The sequence below is a fragment of the Populus nigra genome, chromosome 18 (assembly GCF_951802175.1).
Source record: "Populus nigra chromosome 18, ddPopNigr1.1, whole genome shotgun sequence".
NCBI lineage: Eukaryota > Viridiplantae > Streptophyta > Magnoliopsida > Malpighiales > Salicaceae > Populus > Populus nigra.
This window is the reverse complement of record NC_084869.1, coordinates 5,551,570-5,570,403: the sequence shown is the minus strand read 5'-3', so window position 1 is coordinate 5,570,403 and position 18,834 is coordinate 5,551,570. Positions and strand designations below refer to the sequence as shown.

Here is an 18,834-nt window from a genome sequence, read left to right as displayed (position 1 = left end):
TAGGTCGAAACCCTACCCGTTTATAAAGGAATGGTGGCTATATATCAACCTGAGGTATAGCTAATCCATATCCAACATACATCATCATGCATAATTATACATCCATATGCATTTACATTTATGAATTATGGAATATGCATGGCAGGTATTCGAAATATAGGTCCCCTTGCCAAAGTCTACAATATTAGGCTTCGCAAAAGGATGGAAAATGAAGAAGAGGCTCTCATTAAGGCCCACTACCAAAAGGAAATGAAAGACATTAAGAACAATATGGCTCAGATGGCTAGCTTACTTGAGTAACTCTTGCAAGCATAGTCTAGGGGAGGGACATCTAGTTAGCAATCAACCATGTTCCCGCCATCAACAACTCTTGTTATCATTGACTCATAAAACTTAGGAGAAAATCGCGCTACTAAACCACAAGGAACAACGAGCATTCTAATGACTTGCCTGATTACACTTGCTCAAGTACCGGTCATAATAGATCTAACAATAGAGGGTTCCCACGGGGTTAAATCCTCTGAACATCTTTAACAAGATAAATAGGCTACCTAAGAGGAAAGATTGAGGGATGTTGAGGAATTTGTTTGGTGCCAGATTTAGCGGTGCCCAAGAAGTTTAGGGTGCCAGAATTTGTCAAATATACAGGACTACAATGCCCTAATATGCATTTGAGGTCTTACTGCAATAAAATGACAGAATTCATACGTGATGAAAAGTTACTCATCCATTTCTTCCTAGATAGCTTAATTGGTTCTGCGTTAAGCTGGTACATGACCTTGGATAACACAAGGGTCAAAAATAGAGTGATCTTGTTGATGCTTTCTTAAAACAATACAAGTTCAATATTGACATCGCTCCAGACCAGACAAGCATGATGGTGATGGATAAGAGAAACAAGGAAACCGTAAAGGAGTACACTCATAGGTGGAAGAACAAGGTAATGCATATGCAACCACCTTTATTAGAGAAAGAGCTGGTGACTCTATTCGCCAATAGTTTCAAGTCCCCATATTATGAGTATCTGATGGGTAGCTTCGTCCAACATTTTTATGATGTTGTTGTTATTGTTGAAAGAATAGAACAAAGGATAAGAACTGGTATAATATTAGAACCTACTAAAAAAGGGGGTTTACTGGGAAGAAAAATGATATTGAAGTAAGCAATATGGAAAGAGGGTATAAAGGTAATAAGAATTACCAAAGCCAAAGCTACCATACCATGTCTTCTCAAATATCCAGTATTAACTTTGTTAAGCCTCTTCCGGTAAACTAGCTCACCAACCTGCCAGAAAACCAAGCTGAAAACAATTTAAGAAGAACCTATCAAAGAAGCCAAGAATAATTCTTACCCCTACTTATGCCCTTAGAAGAAATGCATGCAAAATTGCTAAGCATAGGTCTTGTGGCACCTCTTCCATTTCCACCACTAAAGCCTCCCTTCCTGAATTGATACAAACCAGATTTAACTTGTAAGTCCCATGCTAGAAAATATGGCCACAATATTGATACTTGCTCAACATTTAAGAGGAAGCTCTTGCAATTAATAAAAGTGATGGATAACTTTTAAAGATACCCCCAACATCAATTACAACCCCCTGTCAAATCATGCTTCTAGTAGTGGAGGATAAATAATATGGAGTTTGGAAGAAAAAAAAAAGGAGAAGGTTTTAAGGGTAACCATAGATAGGTTGTATGACATGTTGGTGTAAGCCGAGTGTTTGCTAATAAAAAGTAAATCAGGTTTAATAGTGACAAGTTTTATAGGTTCCATAAAGTAATGGTACATAACATCGATGATTGTGAAGAATTTCACCAAAAAGTGATACAAATAATGACTGATGGTTTGTTACAAATAGAAAAAGAAGAAAGGGATGATGCCATGGGCATGTTAAGTTTCCAAGAGAAGAAAGCAGAGATATGTAGGCTTCAACATACTAAAAGTAGTCCATCGAAGCTCGTCTTGATAAAGCATGTCGTTACTTATAGTGGGAACTATAATGCATTACCTTATAATTACAAAAATTCTCCCAATGTTGAGGGTCCTACTCTATTTTTCAGACCGAGATTGATGGATTAACTCGAAGTGGCAGGTGTTTTACGCCTGAAAAACTGAAAAGGCAACAAAAAACCAATGGCAAAAAGGTTATAGATGTCATCAAAGATATGAAAATAAACAAACCCATGGGTAAGGAAGAAGCTGGAGAATTTATAAAACTGATGAAGTACAGTGAGTATAGTATGGTAGAGTACCTGAAGATAACTCATGCCAGGATATCCTTGATGTCTTTTATCTTGAGTTCTAAGCCCCACCATAATGCATTGCAAAGAGTGTTGAATGAGATATATGTGCCCCAAGACATGGCCCAAAAGACTATGAAGCATCTGGTCAGAAAAATTCATGCAACAAATTACCTATACTTCACTAAAGACGAGCTTAATACTATAGGAACGGGACATAATAAACTTCTATACATCATTGTGAGGTGTAAGGATTGCACCAGTAGCAAACTATTGGTGAACAACGGTTCGACTTTAAATGTACTCCAAAAACATGTGTTAGATGAAATGTGTTGCCAAGCACCATGATAACTAGGGCTTATGAAGGTTCTCCAAAGCAAGTGTTGGGGACCATTGAAATAGAGTTGTTTATTAGCCTGCAAGTGCTTTTAGTAACCTTACAAGTGATAAACATCCACTCATCATACAACATGTTATTAGGAAGGCCTTAAATACACATCATTAGTGTTGTGGCATCATCCTTGCATAGGTGTTTGAAGTTATTGTGATGTCACGATCGCACAAATTAATTACCCTAGCTTAAAACATAACACACAAGATAGTATAGAGCAAGCAAGGGATTGATCCCATGAGGAAGGTCTAATTCAGATTTTTATGCTATATGATATGCAATTTGGGGAGGTTTGGAGTATCTAGGCTAAAGCAAAACTAAACAAAAAACTACCAAGCAAAATTAAATAAAATCAGAAAATTATCAAAGGAACAAACCTTGGTTTCAAGTAAACATCCACCTACGGAAATCAGAACTGATCACTGAAACGATACATTAATTTTATATTCTGAATATTTATCATTTCTTAATATTAGTTAATTAACGGATCTGCCGTATAACTAACTCTAATCATCAAATAACCACAGTGTCCGCACTAGTAATTTAATTGAATAGCAGCATTAAAAACTTGATAAATTGATTAATCTTAACAATATGATTGCCCATAGTCCATGTTTGATTTGCTCGAATGTTCTCCCTAAGGTTAATAACGTACATCTGTCACAATTATTAAACTTAATTGCTTCACAAGTTCATATACCACAACTCCAGTTTTGATATCAAACTTAGCAACAGATTGTCTATAATAATAACTTAGAGTTCGTTCTAGCAATTAAAATAAACAATCATAGGAAAAATAAAAATAGAAGAACAAACATATTCATCATATAAACTAAAAGAAAAGATAAAATAAATCTCACAGTTCTTGAAATTCAAAGATTTTTGTGTCCTTGCAACCAAGAAAAAGAGTTTAGCCTTGCATGTCTATTGAACAATTAATAGAAAAGGAACGAAGAAAACATGATTTCGAGTTTTTCAGAGGAAAGGGGTGTTTTTTTCTCTCTTGGCTGGTCATCCTCTCTTTTCCTTTCTCTTTCTTTTTATATCTTAGGAAACCCTAATCCTTTTTCTACAAAATAGTCCTTTTCTAAGTAGACAATTTACATTTAAGTCTTTCAACAACTATTTTTCTAAAAAGAAGACATAGCCTTGCATAAAATCTTCAAGCTTTGACTTTAGACTTAGAGAGCTAAATTGCCGAAATAAATACTTGGATGACGGTTTGGATGCTTTGAGAAGTACTTTGGACTTGTTTCTTCACAAAACATGTCTACTACCAGAATTCATATGTCATCTTAGAAAACTCATATATCTCTCATATGAGCTCTTTTTCTGCTGAAAATTGGTAGGCTGATAAGTCTTTGAGTCAGGAATCCAACAAAATTGAGTTTGCATCAAATGGACTTTTGTAGCTCAATATATTAAAGTCGGAATGGCTGAAGGTCAACCTTGGTATAATGCAAGATTTGACTTTGAAGGTTGCAATCTCCATGCTCTTTATCTTTTTATTTTTCTTGTCATATATATACAGAAAGGTATGGATGTGAGCTTGCTAACGCCACTAGAATCACTTCATTTTGACTTCTAGAGCTTAAGCTCTGCAAAAAACATCGATTGGAGGTCAAATCTGCCAGTTATCTCCAATTTACTTCTTTTTGAATCTTTCATCAAAAAATGCCTTCAAAACATAAAATAAAGAATATCAAGGTCTTTTATGTATAAAACATAGGCAAAACGCTAGGTAAATGTGGGTAAAATTATCAAATAATATAGTTGTATCAGAAGTAATGAATGGAACATTGGTGATGATTTAGATTAAAATAGACATGTTCATGATTTGGTTCGGCTCAGTTCAATTTGAACCACAAAAACCAACCAAACCGAGTAACTCAAATTTTTGAAAATTCAAACCGAATCGAACCGAATTCGTTCAAACCAAACCAGTTTGGTTCGGTTAAATTCAGTTTTTTTGCTTTAAAGCCAGAAAACCTAATAATCAAATTAATGGGATTTTTTTGAATTTTTTTAGACAAAGCACCGTTATCTTTAACTATGGGGCCATCCTTTTCAACTTGGATTTCCATAGCATTAGTGGTTTGGATTTGGTTTCCATGCTTGCCTTGCCCAAAAGGCTCTTCAAAGGAGCATGTTATGGGCTCCTCAGAGAAAGGTGTTGCTCCCCGATGCTCCAGTTTGTGACCTCGACAATAATCTCTTCGTTCTTCTTTCTCCCCTGTGACTCATTCAAAACATTAGTAATGGAAGGAAACCAACCAGCTTCTACAGAAGCAACTTTTGGCTGTTGTGGGTTCTGTTTTGCCTGGATTTTTGTTCAAAAATGAAGAGAGAAGCCAAGGAGATGGAGATATAGGTTTTTGTTCGACTAGAGAAGAGACAGATGTAGAGGGTAGAGTGGATGGAAATTGAAAGGGAAAGAAAGAAGGTGAAAAATAGTTTTTGGTCTGGGCGGCGGCTTTTCGTGTTATGTTATTAAGGTTAGGTTAACTGTACACTGTACTATTTATAGCTCTTTTATTTTATGGTTGCTTCGGTTCGGTTCACCAGTTTCAGTTTTAAAACCGAAATCGAACCGAACCGACAAGATTTTATGGTTTTAAAAATCAGTTTTCCATCTCGGTTCGGTTTTCTCGGTTAATTTTTCATCGATTTTCTCGGTTAATTGGTTTTTTTGAACACCCCTAGTGTAAAATATAGTAGTTCCCTATATAGAAATTGAAGGGAGCAAAGATTGAAATCTTTGTACTTTTGAAATTGTTAATACATAATGGGTGTTAGAAAACACAGTATTGAGAAAATCAATAATTTCTAAAGCCATAAGAATGGCTTTCTAGTATGATCTTATCTCTAGGAATCCTAAGAGGATAAGTCCGATAAGGTTAAAGATTGGAAATCAGAGATTTGAGCTCATTTTTAAGCCTTGAAAGAAAGACTATAAAAGAGTTAGTTGATATCAAACAAGAAAAAAGGTTGGCCAAGCTAAAAGGAAAGGAATTAGAAGAAGAAGAGATTGACATCCCTCTGATCCTTGTATCATTCTTAAAGGATGCTTATGTAAAGCACTCTGAATATATGATGGATGTCCCTATCAAAGGCTTGGTTGTTATAGGGATCAACACATTAGAACAAGATCGTAAAGTCAAGAGCTACAATGAGAAAAGAAAGGTTGTTAAAGGAGAAGAGTTGCTATCACAAATAATTGTTCACACCATAGAAGGGAATGTTAGTAAAGGCCTTCGTGCGAAAGCTAGCAAGCGGCGAAAGGTTCCAAAATTAGGTGATCCAAAAGGCTCTTATAGTTTTCAAACAATAAATGACAATGTTGTTCTAGTGTGCTCTTTGTGCTTTCTGTATTTGTCTATGTGTTTGTCTTTGCTTTCATACCAAGTTGGCAATCTTGGCTCAAGATATCAACATATGGTTTTCACTATATTGAGCCTTTATTTTATTTTTTTCAATGAGATCCGCAAATTTTTCCATCTCTTTATCTTTGCAAAATACACACTTATATTGAAACACCTTCCGCTTTCAAGAAATCTGAAAAGCGCATCATCCACAAAATCACAAGCACATTACACTGAGAATGAATGGCCAAATTTTGATGAATACATAATTGCAATGGAAGAAAATGATTGGGAAGAGGATGATGTAAAAGAATTTGCTAAGCTAGTAGAACAATCAGAGTGAGCTTGGAAACCAATAAGAGAAGAATTAGAGGTAATTAATGTTGGTACAGGGCAAGATGAAAGAGAATTTAAAATAGGGACTCTAATCACTGCTACTAAAAGGGAAAACTTGATCTCACTGTTACGTGAGTATGTCGATGTGTTTGCTTAGTCCTATACAGATACGTTCGGTTTAAATACTAACATTATAGTGCATAAGATGCCATTAAATGAAGTATACCTGTGAAGCAGAAACTAAGAAGAACCCGTCCGGATATGATACTCAAGGTGAAAGCCGAGATAGAAAAGCAATAGGATGCTGGTTTTTTAGGTGGTTAGGTACCCACAATAGATATCAAACATAGTAGTAGTTCCTAAGAAAGAAGACAAAATTAGAGTATATGTAAACTACAGGGATTTAAATAAAGTATGCCCAAAAGACAACTTCCCTTTGCCACACATTGATGTTTTAATTGATAATGTAGCTCAACATACTCTTTCATGGATAGTTTCTCTAGGTACAACCAGATCAAAATGGCCAACAAAGATATAGAGAATACAACCTTATTTACCTCGTGGGGAACCTTTTGCTACAAGATTATACTATTTGGACTGAAAAACATTTGGGCCACTTATCAAAGGGAACTCTATTCCATGAAATGATGCATAAAGAAATTAAAGTGTATATAGATGACATGATTGCTAAATCCAAAAAGGAAGAAACCATTGTCAGAATCTAAGAAAGTTGTTTGAAAAATTAAGAAAGTATGAGTTGAAGTTGACCCCATAAAATGCTCATTCGAGGTAATATTCAGAAAGCAATTCAGGCCATGTTGGCTCCTAAAAGCAATTATGGTGAGCCATCATCTTGAAAAATAAAAAATAATAACAGAGATCCTGAGATTTCAAGAAAATAAAAACTTTCAATTCAATTTTTTTTATTCATTAAAGCCAAGGTCAAAAATACCCACTTAGATTGATATCATCCAAAGAAAAAAATTAGGAATATCATCTTGATATTCATTGATATTAGAGTTAGGAATATTTGTATTCATCAATGTTAAAATTAGAAATATTGTTTGAATTCACTAACACTAGAATTAGGAATTTTAGCTCTAGAATTGAAATAAAAGTAAAAAAATATTCAAGGTTTTTTTTTCTTCAAATTATTCCAACAATTTTTTATAATTTTGTTAAGTTTTTTTGGCATGTTATGTTGACACCGATTTCGATTGGTTTGGTGGAGTATGAGGAGGATAATTGTGGACAGTTGTTTGAGCAGCCTTGCAATGTTGAGAAATAAAACAAAGATGAGGTTGTTGTTTTTTAATTAAATTTATTTTTGTGATAGAAAAGCTTATGGAAGAGTTTAGTTTTGCTTTTTTTTTAGGGTGTTTGGGAGTGTGGTAATAATTATTTTTCAAAGTGTTTTTTATTTTAAAATATATTAAAATAATATTTTTTTATTTTTAAAAAATTATTTTTGATATCAGCATATCAAGATGATCTGAAAACATCAAAAATATATTAATTTAAAGTAAAAAAATAAAAAAAATTAATTTTTTAAAAAAACACTTCCAAAACGCAAATTAGTGGGGATCAGTTGTCCTTTTACCTAGGATTTTTTTTTCTCTTGCAATTATTTCGCCCCCATTTTATTCACAACCGACACTTACAATACCCTCTTAACACAGGACGACTAGCTTTCAATGAGTTGATATGCGATTTTGCATAGCAACAAGTTAATTAGTTGTGCTCCATAACAGTCAATGTGATGATGCTCTAAAATATCTTAAATAGATTTAAAAAAAATATGTATTAGATAATTAGTTAATATTTAATATAATTAATTATTTTAAATCAAGATAATTGATAACTAGTATTTAATATCTGGTAAATACAGATGATTGATAATTGATAGTAAAACTTGAGGGGGGGAAATTTAAATATTTAAATAAATATTTTTATAAAGAGAGAATATATTAATATTTTAAAGAGATATATTGGTGTGTATGTGATAACATTAAGTCCTTGGGCCATCTCTAGTGAGTTGTAAGTCCTTTAATTTATTGATGGACCTGGCGTAATACGCTGGAGTAATTTGTTGTGGGTATAACAAAACCCTAGTCATTTTCATGCTTGTGCCGTCCATCCAATCACTTTCTTCAAGCCTTTATCTTCCATGACTACAAATTTGCAAGGTTGAAGGAGTTTGGAGCTTGTTCGAATAGGTGCCATTTCACCATGTCCAAATCTTGTCAGTGACTCTGAATGATTTTGTTTCTTTCCATGGGTGATAGCGGTGTTTTTGGTTTTCTTCCTCTCAACATGTTGGTTCTTCCACTTTGAAAGATCATGTGGTCTTCTTTGTTGATTCTTTAAAGAAGGGGAAAGAAAGATATCATCATGAAATCCTGATGTACAAGACAAGGGCAGTATATAAGATTAATAAAAGAGTTGTATTTACTCCTTTCTTGAATTTAATTGTAATGACTTCAGTTCCAAACATGCATGCGATTAGAAGTTACTTTGAATTAGCCTGGGCAGGGCATGATTTACTCGAGACATTTGGAAACACGCTTGCGGAGAATCAAAACCATCCTCCAAGACCAACCTCAGCACCATAACATGTTACAAGACTTGTGGGGAAAAAATTTATACAGAATAAATAGGAAAAGAATGATTAGCGACGACATCATTCCAGAAATACTGGAAATTCAGAACTTTGCACCACGGCAGCCATTTTTTCATGAATAGAAACACCAATAACAAAGCGTTATGTGCAAGAACACAGCTAAATTTTTTAACTATGTGTGTAAACATCATTTGCTAAACCAGACTGCACATCTGGTCTCCCCATTTACTGGAAAAATGATGGGGAACTCCAATTTCTCTCTAGATATTCAATATACAAGACCAGATCATATTTCGCAAGAATGACATCAATGGCCTACTTTAAAGGATCTAACAGCCTCCCTTTTATTTGAGGCAATCTCGCACCCAACCTCCTACATTCTCTTGTGTGCGCGCTATGGCGAGCAAGGGCCAGTATATATAGCTTAAAAGAAAATCGATCAAGTGGGCAGGGTGTTGAGAAATTGGCAAAAAAGATAAAAATCAATTAATCAATTATCATAGTGAAAGACATTGTGTCCTGTCAGGAAGATTCCTAGGCATGGGTAGTGCAGTGACATATCTCTGAAGGCATTTCTGGGCATTTCCAGATGCATCTGAGGATGATGAGCTCTCGGCACCATCACCTTGACCCCGTCCATGGAATTTTGCAAAACGATTGATAACAGAGAACCTCTCTAGATCTTGGCATTCCAATCTCAAGTCTGAAACTGATGCTCTTTTGTCCAATCTGCATCCCGGGAGGGCAAATAATAAATGATAGTATATCTTTGTACCAAGTGTGTTTTATCATTAGGAATTCAGCTAAGGAGATGCCAAAGAAGAAGAAAAGAGACATGCAGGTGAAACAAACTGCAATCATGGCCGCACAAAACCCAACATTAAGCAATCTAAATCTACATCTGCATGGTCAAGTTCAAGCATGCTAGATTGTTCTCATTGTACCGATCAATATGACCCTCTCTGAAACTTGTTTTGAGACGCAACATTCTGGACTGATTAAACAAAACCTCTTTCAATTTGTTTGGAATTACACATGATTCCTATGCCATTCCTCTCAATACAAAATCAAAGCATCTTTCCTCTAGAGAGAAAAAAGAAAAGAAAAATAGGACTCTTAACCATTCATAAGACATCAATAATGTTTGAATCAGATAAGTAGATAGAGGAAGGATATGCTAACATGTCAGACACCAATATTAAAAAGCAGAACAGAATTTTAAAGCAGCAAAAATGAGATTAAGAAGTTAGCAAGCAATTAAATATCACCACTAAAGTCACCAAAGTTTACCTCAACAAATCACTCTCCAGCTTCCTTGTTCTACTGATAAGGTCTTCCATGACTTTTGAGAAGTATTGATCAACACTCTTGTCAGGTGATTTTATCTTCTCGGGCAGGCTTGGGAGAAAGAAAATTTTCTTTTATCATACAGATCAAAGAATTATTTAACACTAAAAAATATAAATCTTACTACCAGTAAAAAGCATACTGAGAAAACAAAAGGGCCAGTATTTAACACAGAAATGATTCTTACAGGTCTCTGCTGTTGGAAGGTGCAGGAGTATCACTTCCATTACAAGAGAGTTTGCTGCATGCATCTCCTAGTGTTGATCTGGCTACAAAGTAGGCAGCATTCTCATAATGCAAAGTAGCATCTGCAGAGAAAACTGATGCCAGGGCAGGGCGAAGGAGTATCTGCATAAGCTGTGTAGTCAATATAAGCCTCCTCTTTGATCTAAGGACTGGCAGTCCATCGTCTACCATTTCAACTTCATCTTCCACCTGTGATCAGAAATGAAGCCATTTGAACATGAGGTAACTTTAAGAAAACCTAAGGAAGAAAAATAAAGGATGAATATAGCTTGTAAAGCTGTATAGCTATAAGCAAACCTTTTCTGTCAATCTATTTGTTGCCTGTGCCCAGTCAACTTCAACCGCACTACAAACAGAAAAATCCACATGTTATAGTCACCATGAAAAGCAAATACAAAATGAATCAAACAATTATCCAGTAAATAATATCAGAGGAACAGAGCAATGAACTTTTGCAGCAAAATAACATCACTAAAATGATGCATCAGTATCATCAACAAAGATAAATATGGCACTCAATCAATGCATTGTTATGCCAACCACCTGACATTCTGAAGCCTTTGAGGACCATGCATCACTTCCTTATGCCATGGTACAAGTTCGGACACTGCAATTTTACGTTTCTTTGGTCTCATAACCACCAGGCCCACATCACCAGAATCAAGCTGCAAAGACTGAGGGGAAGAAAATTTCTCACTAGCTATTGATGAGCAGGTTGAACCCTTTTGGACTATACCAAACTGGCTGGCAGCAGCAGCAGCATTTCCTTGCTCAATTGAACTATGAGCACGCGATCTATCATCAGGTCTTCCAGCAGTGAAAGGCATTTCTGAAGTATTCATGGAGATAGTTCTTTGTGCATCATGCATTCGTAATATCTGTCCATTTTTAAAGGTTCCATACTGATCAAACCAGGATGGAGCCATCTGGGGACTAATCTGGGAATGTTCACCTCTGACAGAAACTGCACCATTGCTACTAGCAAAACTCTGAGAATCATGCCGACCAAATGCAAGCATTTCATTTGAAGGTGCATTTGAGTCCTGAACATCAGCTGTTTTTGCTGAAAAGCTAAGCATCTTGGAATCTCCAGGGGGAATTGGAGTGCAGTCTGCCGGTGCATCTGTGACCATATTGTTGTGTGCATAAAACTGCTGACCTCCCTGAGTAGTTACCAGTTGAGGATCCACGGGAGCATCAGGACTTCTAAATCTCTTCAAACTCCTATTACCATTATCCACCTCCTCATTTTCCATGCCCTGCATTTGATGCAGTAGTGGGTAATTTTGATGCAAAGTATTATTGGGTTTTAAAGATCGTCCAAAAGCTTCGATTTGTTTCCGAGTACTGGCTAGGTTTGAAGGAGATGTTTCAGTAAGATGATTCAAAACAGAGCCTTTCTCATGTGAAGCGCTCATTGTATTCTGGGCCCAATCATTCTCAGGTGAAACTTGCTGCAAGTGGTCTCCTTTTGATGGTTGCTCTTTCCCAAGAAAACCATGTGAATTCATCAAACAGGAACCAGATTCAGCTTGACTGCTCCCTCCAACTTGCATTATTTGATTGTCTGGCTTCTGTGGTAGAGTCAAAGTTGTGCCTGAACTGTTATGTGATAGAAGATTGGATTTAAACATACTGGATGAAGTCTGAAATGGCTGAGAACCAAATGGATGTAGCTGAGATGGAACACTGGTCCACATAGTAGGTGACATTTTTGAAGAAACAGCATCTTGTGATAAAGCATTGCGCTGGGGAGCTGGTGCAACTTCCAGCAAAGAGAATTGTTGAGCAGAATCTCTTGCATGGTCAGGAGAAGAGGCATTATCACTATGTGAAGCATGCCTGGATGAGTCAGACACCGATGGTAATGCAGATTGATTAGTTTGATCTCTCTCAGAAGACTCATCTGTCTGTTTTTGTTGAGAAGAAAATTGATCAAAAGATTCATTAACACATTTACTGGTTGTTGTGTGTCCACCTGTATCAGTCTTGTGCTGATTGGAGAGATGATTTCTTGAATAAGGGAAACCAGGGGGAAAGGCAGCAGCAAAATTTCTTTGGGCACTACTGCCAGAATGCATTGAGGAGCTGCAAATAGCATTCCACAATTGTCCATGAGATGTTTCATGTGGAATTAAAAACAGAACAGAGGAAGTAGGAGCCAACCTTGTAGAAATAATTGCATTCGTGGGGCTCTGAGAAGGAAGGGCATGCTCTGGAATGAGCCCCCTTTGGGATGGAGGAGCCAGTTGTAAACCAAAAGCTTGAGAAGCAGGAGACTGATCCCTCTGAACATGAAAAGATGCATCAGAAGTTCCAGCTTCAGGCATCTTAGAATTGAAGTGCATTTCATTTCCCTGTTCACTTAATTGGTCCACCTTGTGAAGGAGCTCCAGCATATTTCGATTGCTAAACATAAACCATATAACAGCCATACCAATGATAAAAAAAAGTGAGTTACTGACACATTTGATTGCTAGCATGGAAAGGACAATACAATTGAATAGTGGATTAATACAAGTGCTAAAAATGATTAATGAGTTTTCCACCATCAAGATAAACAACAGCAGACAGTCAACAATATCTTGATCAAAATTCAAAATAGCAATAAAGGATAATATCCAAAACATTCAACTACCTTGTCATGGTTTTACTTGGTGCACGAACAGTTCTGTCAAAGGGAGTTGACAAGCCAGGTGCCGAACCTGGAGGAATACTTTTTGGAGGTATCTCATCTAAGCCTTTTGTTTCTCCTTGAAAGCCAGACAAATGACCCTGTAAATGAGTATTAAAAGAGAAACCATTAAAAGATATTCTAACACCTGTTTCAATTCCATGGAGAAGTCACACTTAGCATGACCCAGAAAAATTGCTAAAAGTAGAGAGAGGGGGGGTTGTCTGGAATGGAGCTCAAGAAGCAATCTCTAAATTACCTTCTCAATTTCAACAGAATCTCTAACTGCATGACTAGGAAAGTTTGGATAACTACCATATCCTTGGTCAAGACCCTTTAGCCCTTGACAAACCTGCTGAGGAATAGACCATGAATTTGCCTCGAGATTTGTTCCATAAGAAGGTTCCATGTCAGCATCCAGATCCCCCATAGGATGATACTGAAATTTGCGTGATCCAGATGGCTTTCGACCTATAGGACTGGATGACTTTTGCTTTCCTCTGGACAAAGAACAAGAATCGTTTGCACCCAACCATGTGTTTTCCCTTGCGCCAAAAGCAGAAGCATGGTGGGTTATATTGGGGAAGCTATCAGTTGTGTTATCTTTTGTATTTGAGCGCTGCACTTCCTGAGTTTCAACTGCCCTGTTTGCCAAACTACTATTTCTCGATGACTCAAAAGAATGATCATTCTTGACCATATGGGGTTGGCACTTTCCTGCAACCTCATTTCCTTTATGGTTCACTGAAAAACCAGCATGTTTCCAGATATCAATATTATTACTTTTAGAAAGCTGTTTGCTGCTTTCCATGTTGGCCCTCTCAGTGCTTGAATCTGGCAATGCAGCAACATTATTCCTGTTAGTATCTTCTTGGTTGACAAGTGGGCTTGTCATGGAAGATTTTGCATGTTCCAATTCAGCAGTAGAATTGGAAACAGAAGTAGTCTTCCATTTATCAGCACCATGACCCATCACCTCAAACATGGGACTCTTTTTATCAGCATTCTGAGAATCTTTGAATGATTTTTCATTTTCCTGATATTTTGAAGCAGCAGTTGTGATGGGAGACGCAGAATCCATAAAGTTCAAGCCACTTCGACTAGTTAATGGTTGGCCACTGGAGCTATATGATGGCATGCTCTGTTGATTTGCCCAAGAGCCTGGAATGCTCTTTGCATTTGATGCTGCATCTGAAGAATGGGTAGCTTTTCCATAAAAATGACTGCCTTCGGCAGCTGCTTGTTGTAGGAGTCTCCTATCTGGCCACTTGGTTTCGTCCCCCGGAAACTGCTGAGTATGCCTAAGAGAAGCAGTCCGCAACCTCTCACTCTGTTCATGTGAAGTATTGACTCCAGATTGGTGAACCCCTCGGTTATTATTATAAGTCGTACCTGTATTGGTTTCATGAGACACAGGGAAGGGTCGAGTGTTCAAGCTAGAGGCAGATGGCAAGCTATTATCAGCCCAATTTGACTTCTGTTTACTAATATCATTTGCAGTGGGAGTGTGCTGATTCACAGCTGGAGGTTCGCTCTTTCGGTAGGTCACACCACTCCACTCTTCTTGTAGCCGTGTATCACTGCTAGAAGTTTCTGCTACAGCAGATTGCATAAGAGCACTCCAACTCCCACTTTGCACAGAGGGCAATGTACTGAAAAAGTCTGTGTTATCCAACATATTGTAACCTCCAGAACCCATGTTGGTGGTCCTGCCAAATGCGTCCCATAAATTATCATCGGACCCAAACAAAATCTTTGCCTCGGTTGGATCTAGGGTGGCCACATTCTGGGAAGGAGCAACCTGTATCATGGTTTCCTCTTCTGATATTTCTGATGGACCAGCCAGGTCTTGCCTCATGCAAATTTCTTGCACTGGCTCATTGTTTTGCTGGGGATTCACTTGATGCAAGTTTTCCCACTTAAATCCACTATTTATACCATGACCATCAGACGATGCAATCATTTTCCCCTGATATCCCCGTCTAGAAATCAATGCTCCATCCCGCACGCTAACCTGCTCTGGAAATGCATACTGATTGTTTGTTAAGGAGTTACTGCTGTCTGATACCTGCTGCATTAAAGGCTTATCCATTTGGACAGGAGAATACTGACTTGGAGTCAGACTCATTGCAGAGATAGGGACACCATAAAGAGATTGATCAACCTGCTGCGGAACCATACCCACTATGTGTGGCAGTGCCTGGCCCTGCTCAGGGGAAACCATATGTCCTCTAACAGATCCTTGCATAACTGGAGGCACACCTTGCTGCGGCCAGTTTGTGCTAGCTGCCATGAGCTCAGGCTGCAATGAAAAATTTGATGTTTCATGAATAGGAATGCCGTTGATCAAAGGCTGTGAGTTGCCAGCTGCCTGTTTTGCAAAAGCAGAAGCTTGATTGACTGAATTCAGTTTCCTTGCATCTTCTTGCTTCTGAAGTTCTTGCTGCCACTGCATTTCTTGTATTTTCTTAAGCATAAATTGATGCTGTAGCAGCTGCATGTCACTAATCCCTGGCTGCTGTCTAGGAAAAGATTGCAGCATGCCAGGATGCTGACTGCTAATTTGCTGCTGACCTCCAAAGAAATCATAATTAACTGGAGATTCATTAAAATCCATTCTGACTGAATTCTTTTTGAGAAATTCAGGACCATCTGCCAGCTGTGAATCAAGCATTGAAAAGCCTTTTGATGTCATGCTACGTCGATCAGATTCTGTATCCACTCCCAAAAAGTTTTCTTCATTCTGGTTTGTCTGGAGAACTTGATGGCCATGCATATAGCCATTCAAAGGTGGCTGTTGGCTTTGACTCTGGCTTCTGGCAAACTCAGGTCTGGGATTTGAATGTGAAAAGTACATGCCAAGCTGCACACTTGATGATTCACCTCCTCTCTCAGTATCAGCTAATTTCAAAAGAAAATGAGTGATAAATGACATAAAAGCCTACAAACTTTACCGCACACAATAACTTCAAACCATAATATCCATAATTCAGGGTGTTATTGATGGGGGGAAAACCAAGTCTGCTTTATTACAATTTAACTCTACTGAAAACAATACAGGCCAATGAAAACTAACAAAATAAGATATGCATAATTAATACCTGGGTGATGTACATTGTCATTTTTTAAGTTAGAAATAAGAGGTGTGCCAATCTGCCTCTGACTTCCAGCCCAGGGATTATTATTTGGGCCAGACCAAGTCCCGTCAACAGTCTGTGATTGGTGCTGGCCCTGGGACCAGTTATCCTGCCCAAGGAAATTGTGGATCCTATCTCCAACTTCGTTGCCAGGCATAGATAACCCACCTCACAGATATTCAGCAGCTTAAATTGTCAGAAGAAACTCGCTACCTAAAAGGAGATCAAGTTTAAATCTTTATATTTAGACAATTTAATTGAACAGAACTTTACTACATGAAAAACTTCATAAGTACAAGCATGCTCAAACCTCTTCTCTGTTCATTGGGTGTCACTCAAATCTCATTCTGCATACAATCAAGATCTAGGGCATCACAATGAAGTAATGGAAAGATGTGTGGATAAGATTGCGTGTATGTATGTGAGCATAACTCTATACAGTTGACCAAAAGACTTAATCAGAAAAAGGAGTTGATGACCTACTAACATTAATGGTGAATAGCTGTACCGTATACATAAAGTCAGCCCTCAATTACAGTGTTACCTCATAATCACCTTTTACAAATATAGTATATAAACAATGATCTTTTGACACACACACACATATTTAACAATCTCTTGCAGTTAATTGTTGATCATCTACCCAAGAGTAATCAAAAGAAAAGTTAATAATATTTTCTATTAAGTTCGACAATATTGCCAACAGCCATAAATCCAAACAACCACCATCATTACTGGAATTTCAACTCTTTTAGCCTACTTTCGGTTTGCATGCAGGGGCACAACACATATACCTAGAAAAAGTTTCCAGTCCCTTTATTATTTCTCAAAAACTGTATGACTTGAATATTTCCCTAATAAGGAACGCCCCAGACATTGTCAACTAATCTAACTTCGAAAAGTTACAGCTAGCTTAAGGTGAAGCTCTATAAATTGTTTAGGCAATAGGAAACCTACAGAAGATATCCTTCAGCAGCAAGAAGCTGAAATTCAGATTCCAAGAACTTAAAAGACAAGCCTCTTCTATCTATTGGTTCATACTAGGAGATGCTGAAAATCAAATTGAAGATGAGATTAATAGGTGACCTCTTCTTTTCATTGAATTGCAAAAGGCGGACCAGCTATAAGGAAAAGTACCTCTTCAACCGAAAGCCCTAGAAAGTAGAAATCTCCTAAACTCTGCTGCCGAGTAAAATTCATTGACATGGATGTCCTACCCCCTCAGAATGCAACTGTGTAGGCGATGGGGCAAGGTGTAGTAGAAAGATTTCTGCTATATGCCTTGACATCAAGCATTCAATTGTTGAAGAGGGAGCTGAATCAAAGAGTTCTTTGAAATCAGATTTGGGGATTTTCTTTTTTTTAACCTTGAACTGGAAAAACTTATAGAGGGGGGGTTGCTGTCCTCCCAAATGTCCTGACCTTCTCATAAATTGACACATTTAAGCAGCAAATCAATAGTTACTTGGAGAAAACACTTGATTGGAGGGATCATAGCGCAGAGCAGCATGATATCAAATTACTTGCAGAAAACAGTTGGACATATTCAGTTTAAGAAGCAAAATTTACATGTAACCAATACTTTAGCAATGGCTTTAACGTTTATTTATTCACAGTTAGAAATTAAGAATGACAACAGAAGATACACAAAATCCGGATCATAACAAGTCGAATGAGATTGAAAATCCTTCTCAAACTCACTCGAAGACAAATGCTTACCAAACATTCAAAGCCCAGTAACTAAACAAATAACCAGCAGAAACGAAATTCAGAACCTTTCCCTCTCGTTCTATCAACAACTAAACAAAGCCTGAAACCCCAAATTTAACTAAAATATCACATTTATAGCCAAATTATAAAGATCGATACCAAAACGTAAAACCTTTAGCTTAAATAATCTCCTTTTACCACAAATCAAAGAAAAAAGTGGCAATACAGCTGCCCATCCATAAAGGACCAAAACTAAACTTAGACACGGACTCTGAATTTAACATGGAGAAAATTAGGGTTTCTAGAGAGAATTAGGACTCACAGTTTCACGCTGACGCCTCAATTCGAGCTCCAAATCGATCCTCTAAAGGCTTGAAAATTTCATAGCATGTATTCATCTAGGGTTTCGAATCGGGAGAGAGAGGGGGGGTGTAGAAATGAAAGCTCAAAGAAAGGGAGAGAGAGATAAAGTGATCATAATGGAGAGCGAAATTTTCAACGAACTGAGGAACAATAACTGAGGTTCGGGTCCGAGCCTAGGTTAGCTTTGGAGTCCGAAGCTGAGGGCTAAGTAAAAGGAAAGCGTATTTTGGGAGAGGGAGAAGAGAGAGCGTGTGGAAGTGGTTGGGGGTAGAGGGGGAAAATTAGGTGGTCGTGCAATTAAAATCTGCCATGTGGCAAAATAATCATGCGGGGCATCAATTTTTTTTTGAAGGCATTTTGCATGATTTTATGATTTTTCATTTGCAAAAAGCATTTGAGTACGAGGGG

The 18,834-nt window shown here is 37.4% G+C and overlaps 1 protein-coding gene across 5 annotated transcripts; it reads right to left on the bottom strand.

The window, feature by feature from the left end:
• Positions 1 to 9,030: 9,030 nt before the first annotated feature.
• On the bottom strand, positions 9,031 to 18,554 carry LOC133678637 (uncharacterized). 5 transcript variants are annotated; one of them, XM_062101035.1, is made up of 12 exons: positions 18,386 to 18,554; positions 17,491 to 17,668; positions 16,664 to 16,700; positions 16,318 to 16,566; positions 13,476 to 16,117; positions 13,181 to 13,317; positions 12,709 to 12,951; positions 11,086 to 12,630; positions 10,840 to 10,888; positions 10,484 to 10,731; positions 10,240 to 10,347; positions 9,031 to 9,678 (listed from the first exon to the last, which is right to left on the bottom strand). In XM_062101035.1, exons 4-12 carry the CDS (start codon positions 16,508 to 16,510, stop codon positions 9,447 to 9,449), a joined length of 5,397 nt encoding a protein of 1,798 aa, XP_061957019.1. In that variant the 5' UTR covers positions 16,511 to 16,566; positions 16,664 to 16,700; positions 17,491 to 17,668; positions 18,386 to 18,554; the 3' UTR covers positions 9,031 to 9,446. The 5 variants fall into 5 exon arrangements, with proteins under 5 accessions (XP_061957019.1, XP_061957017.1, XP_061957020.1 ...); XM_062101033.1 differs by lacking the exon at positions 17,491 to 17,668; XM_062101036.1 differs by lacking the exon at positions 18,386 to 18,554 and having other exon boundaries at positions 17,491 to 17,684.
• Between the last annotated feature and the right edge of the window lie 280 nt (positions 18,555 to 18,834).

What these genes read in the sequence shown, in the direction of transcription:
- LOC133678637 (XM_062101035.1), bottom strand. Translation starts at nt 16,510, where the DNA reads ATGCCTGGCAACGAAGTTGGAGATAGGATCCACAATTTCCTTGGGCAG. An exon ending in ATTCTGTTGAAATTGAGAAG is followed by an intron (nt 13,318 to 13,475) that starts GTAATTTAGAGA and finishes ACTCATTTACAG; the next exon opens with GGTCATTTGTCTGGCTTTCA. An exon ending in CCTTCCAACAGCAGAGACCT is followed by an intron (nt 10,348 to 10,483) that starts GTAAGAATCATT and finishes CTTTCTCCCAAG; the next exon opens with CCTGCCCGAGAAGATAAAAT.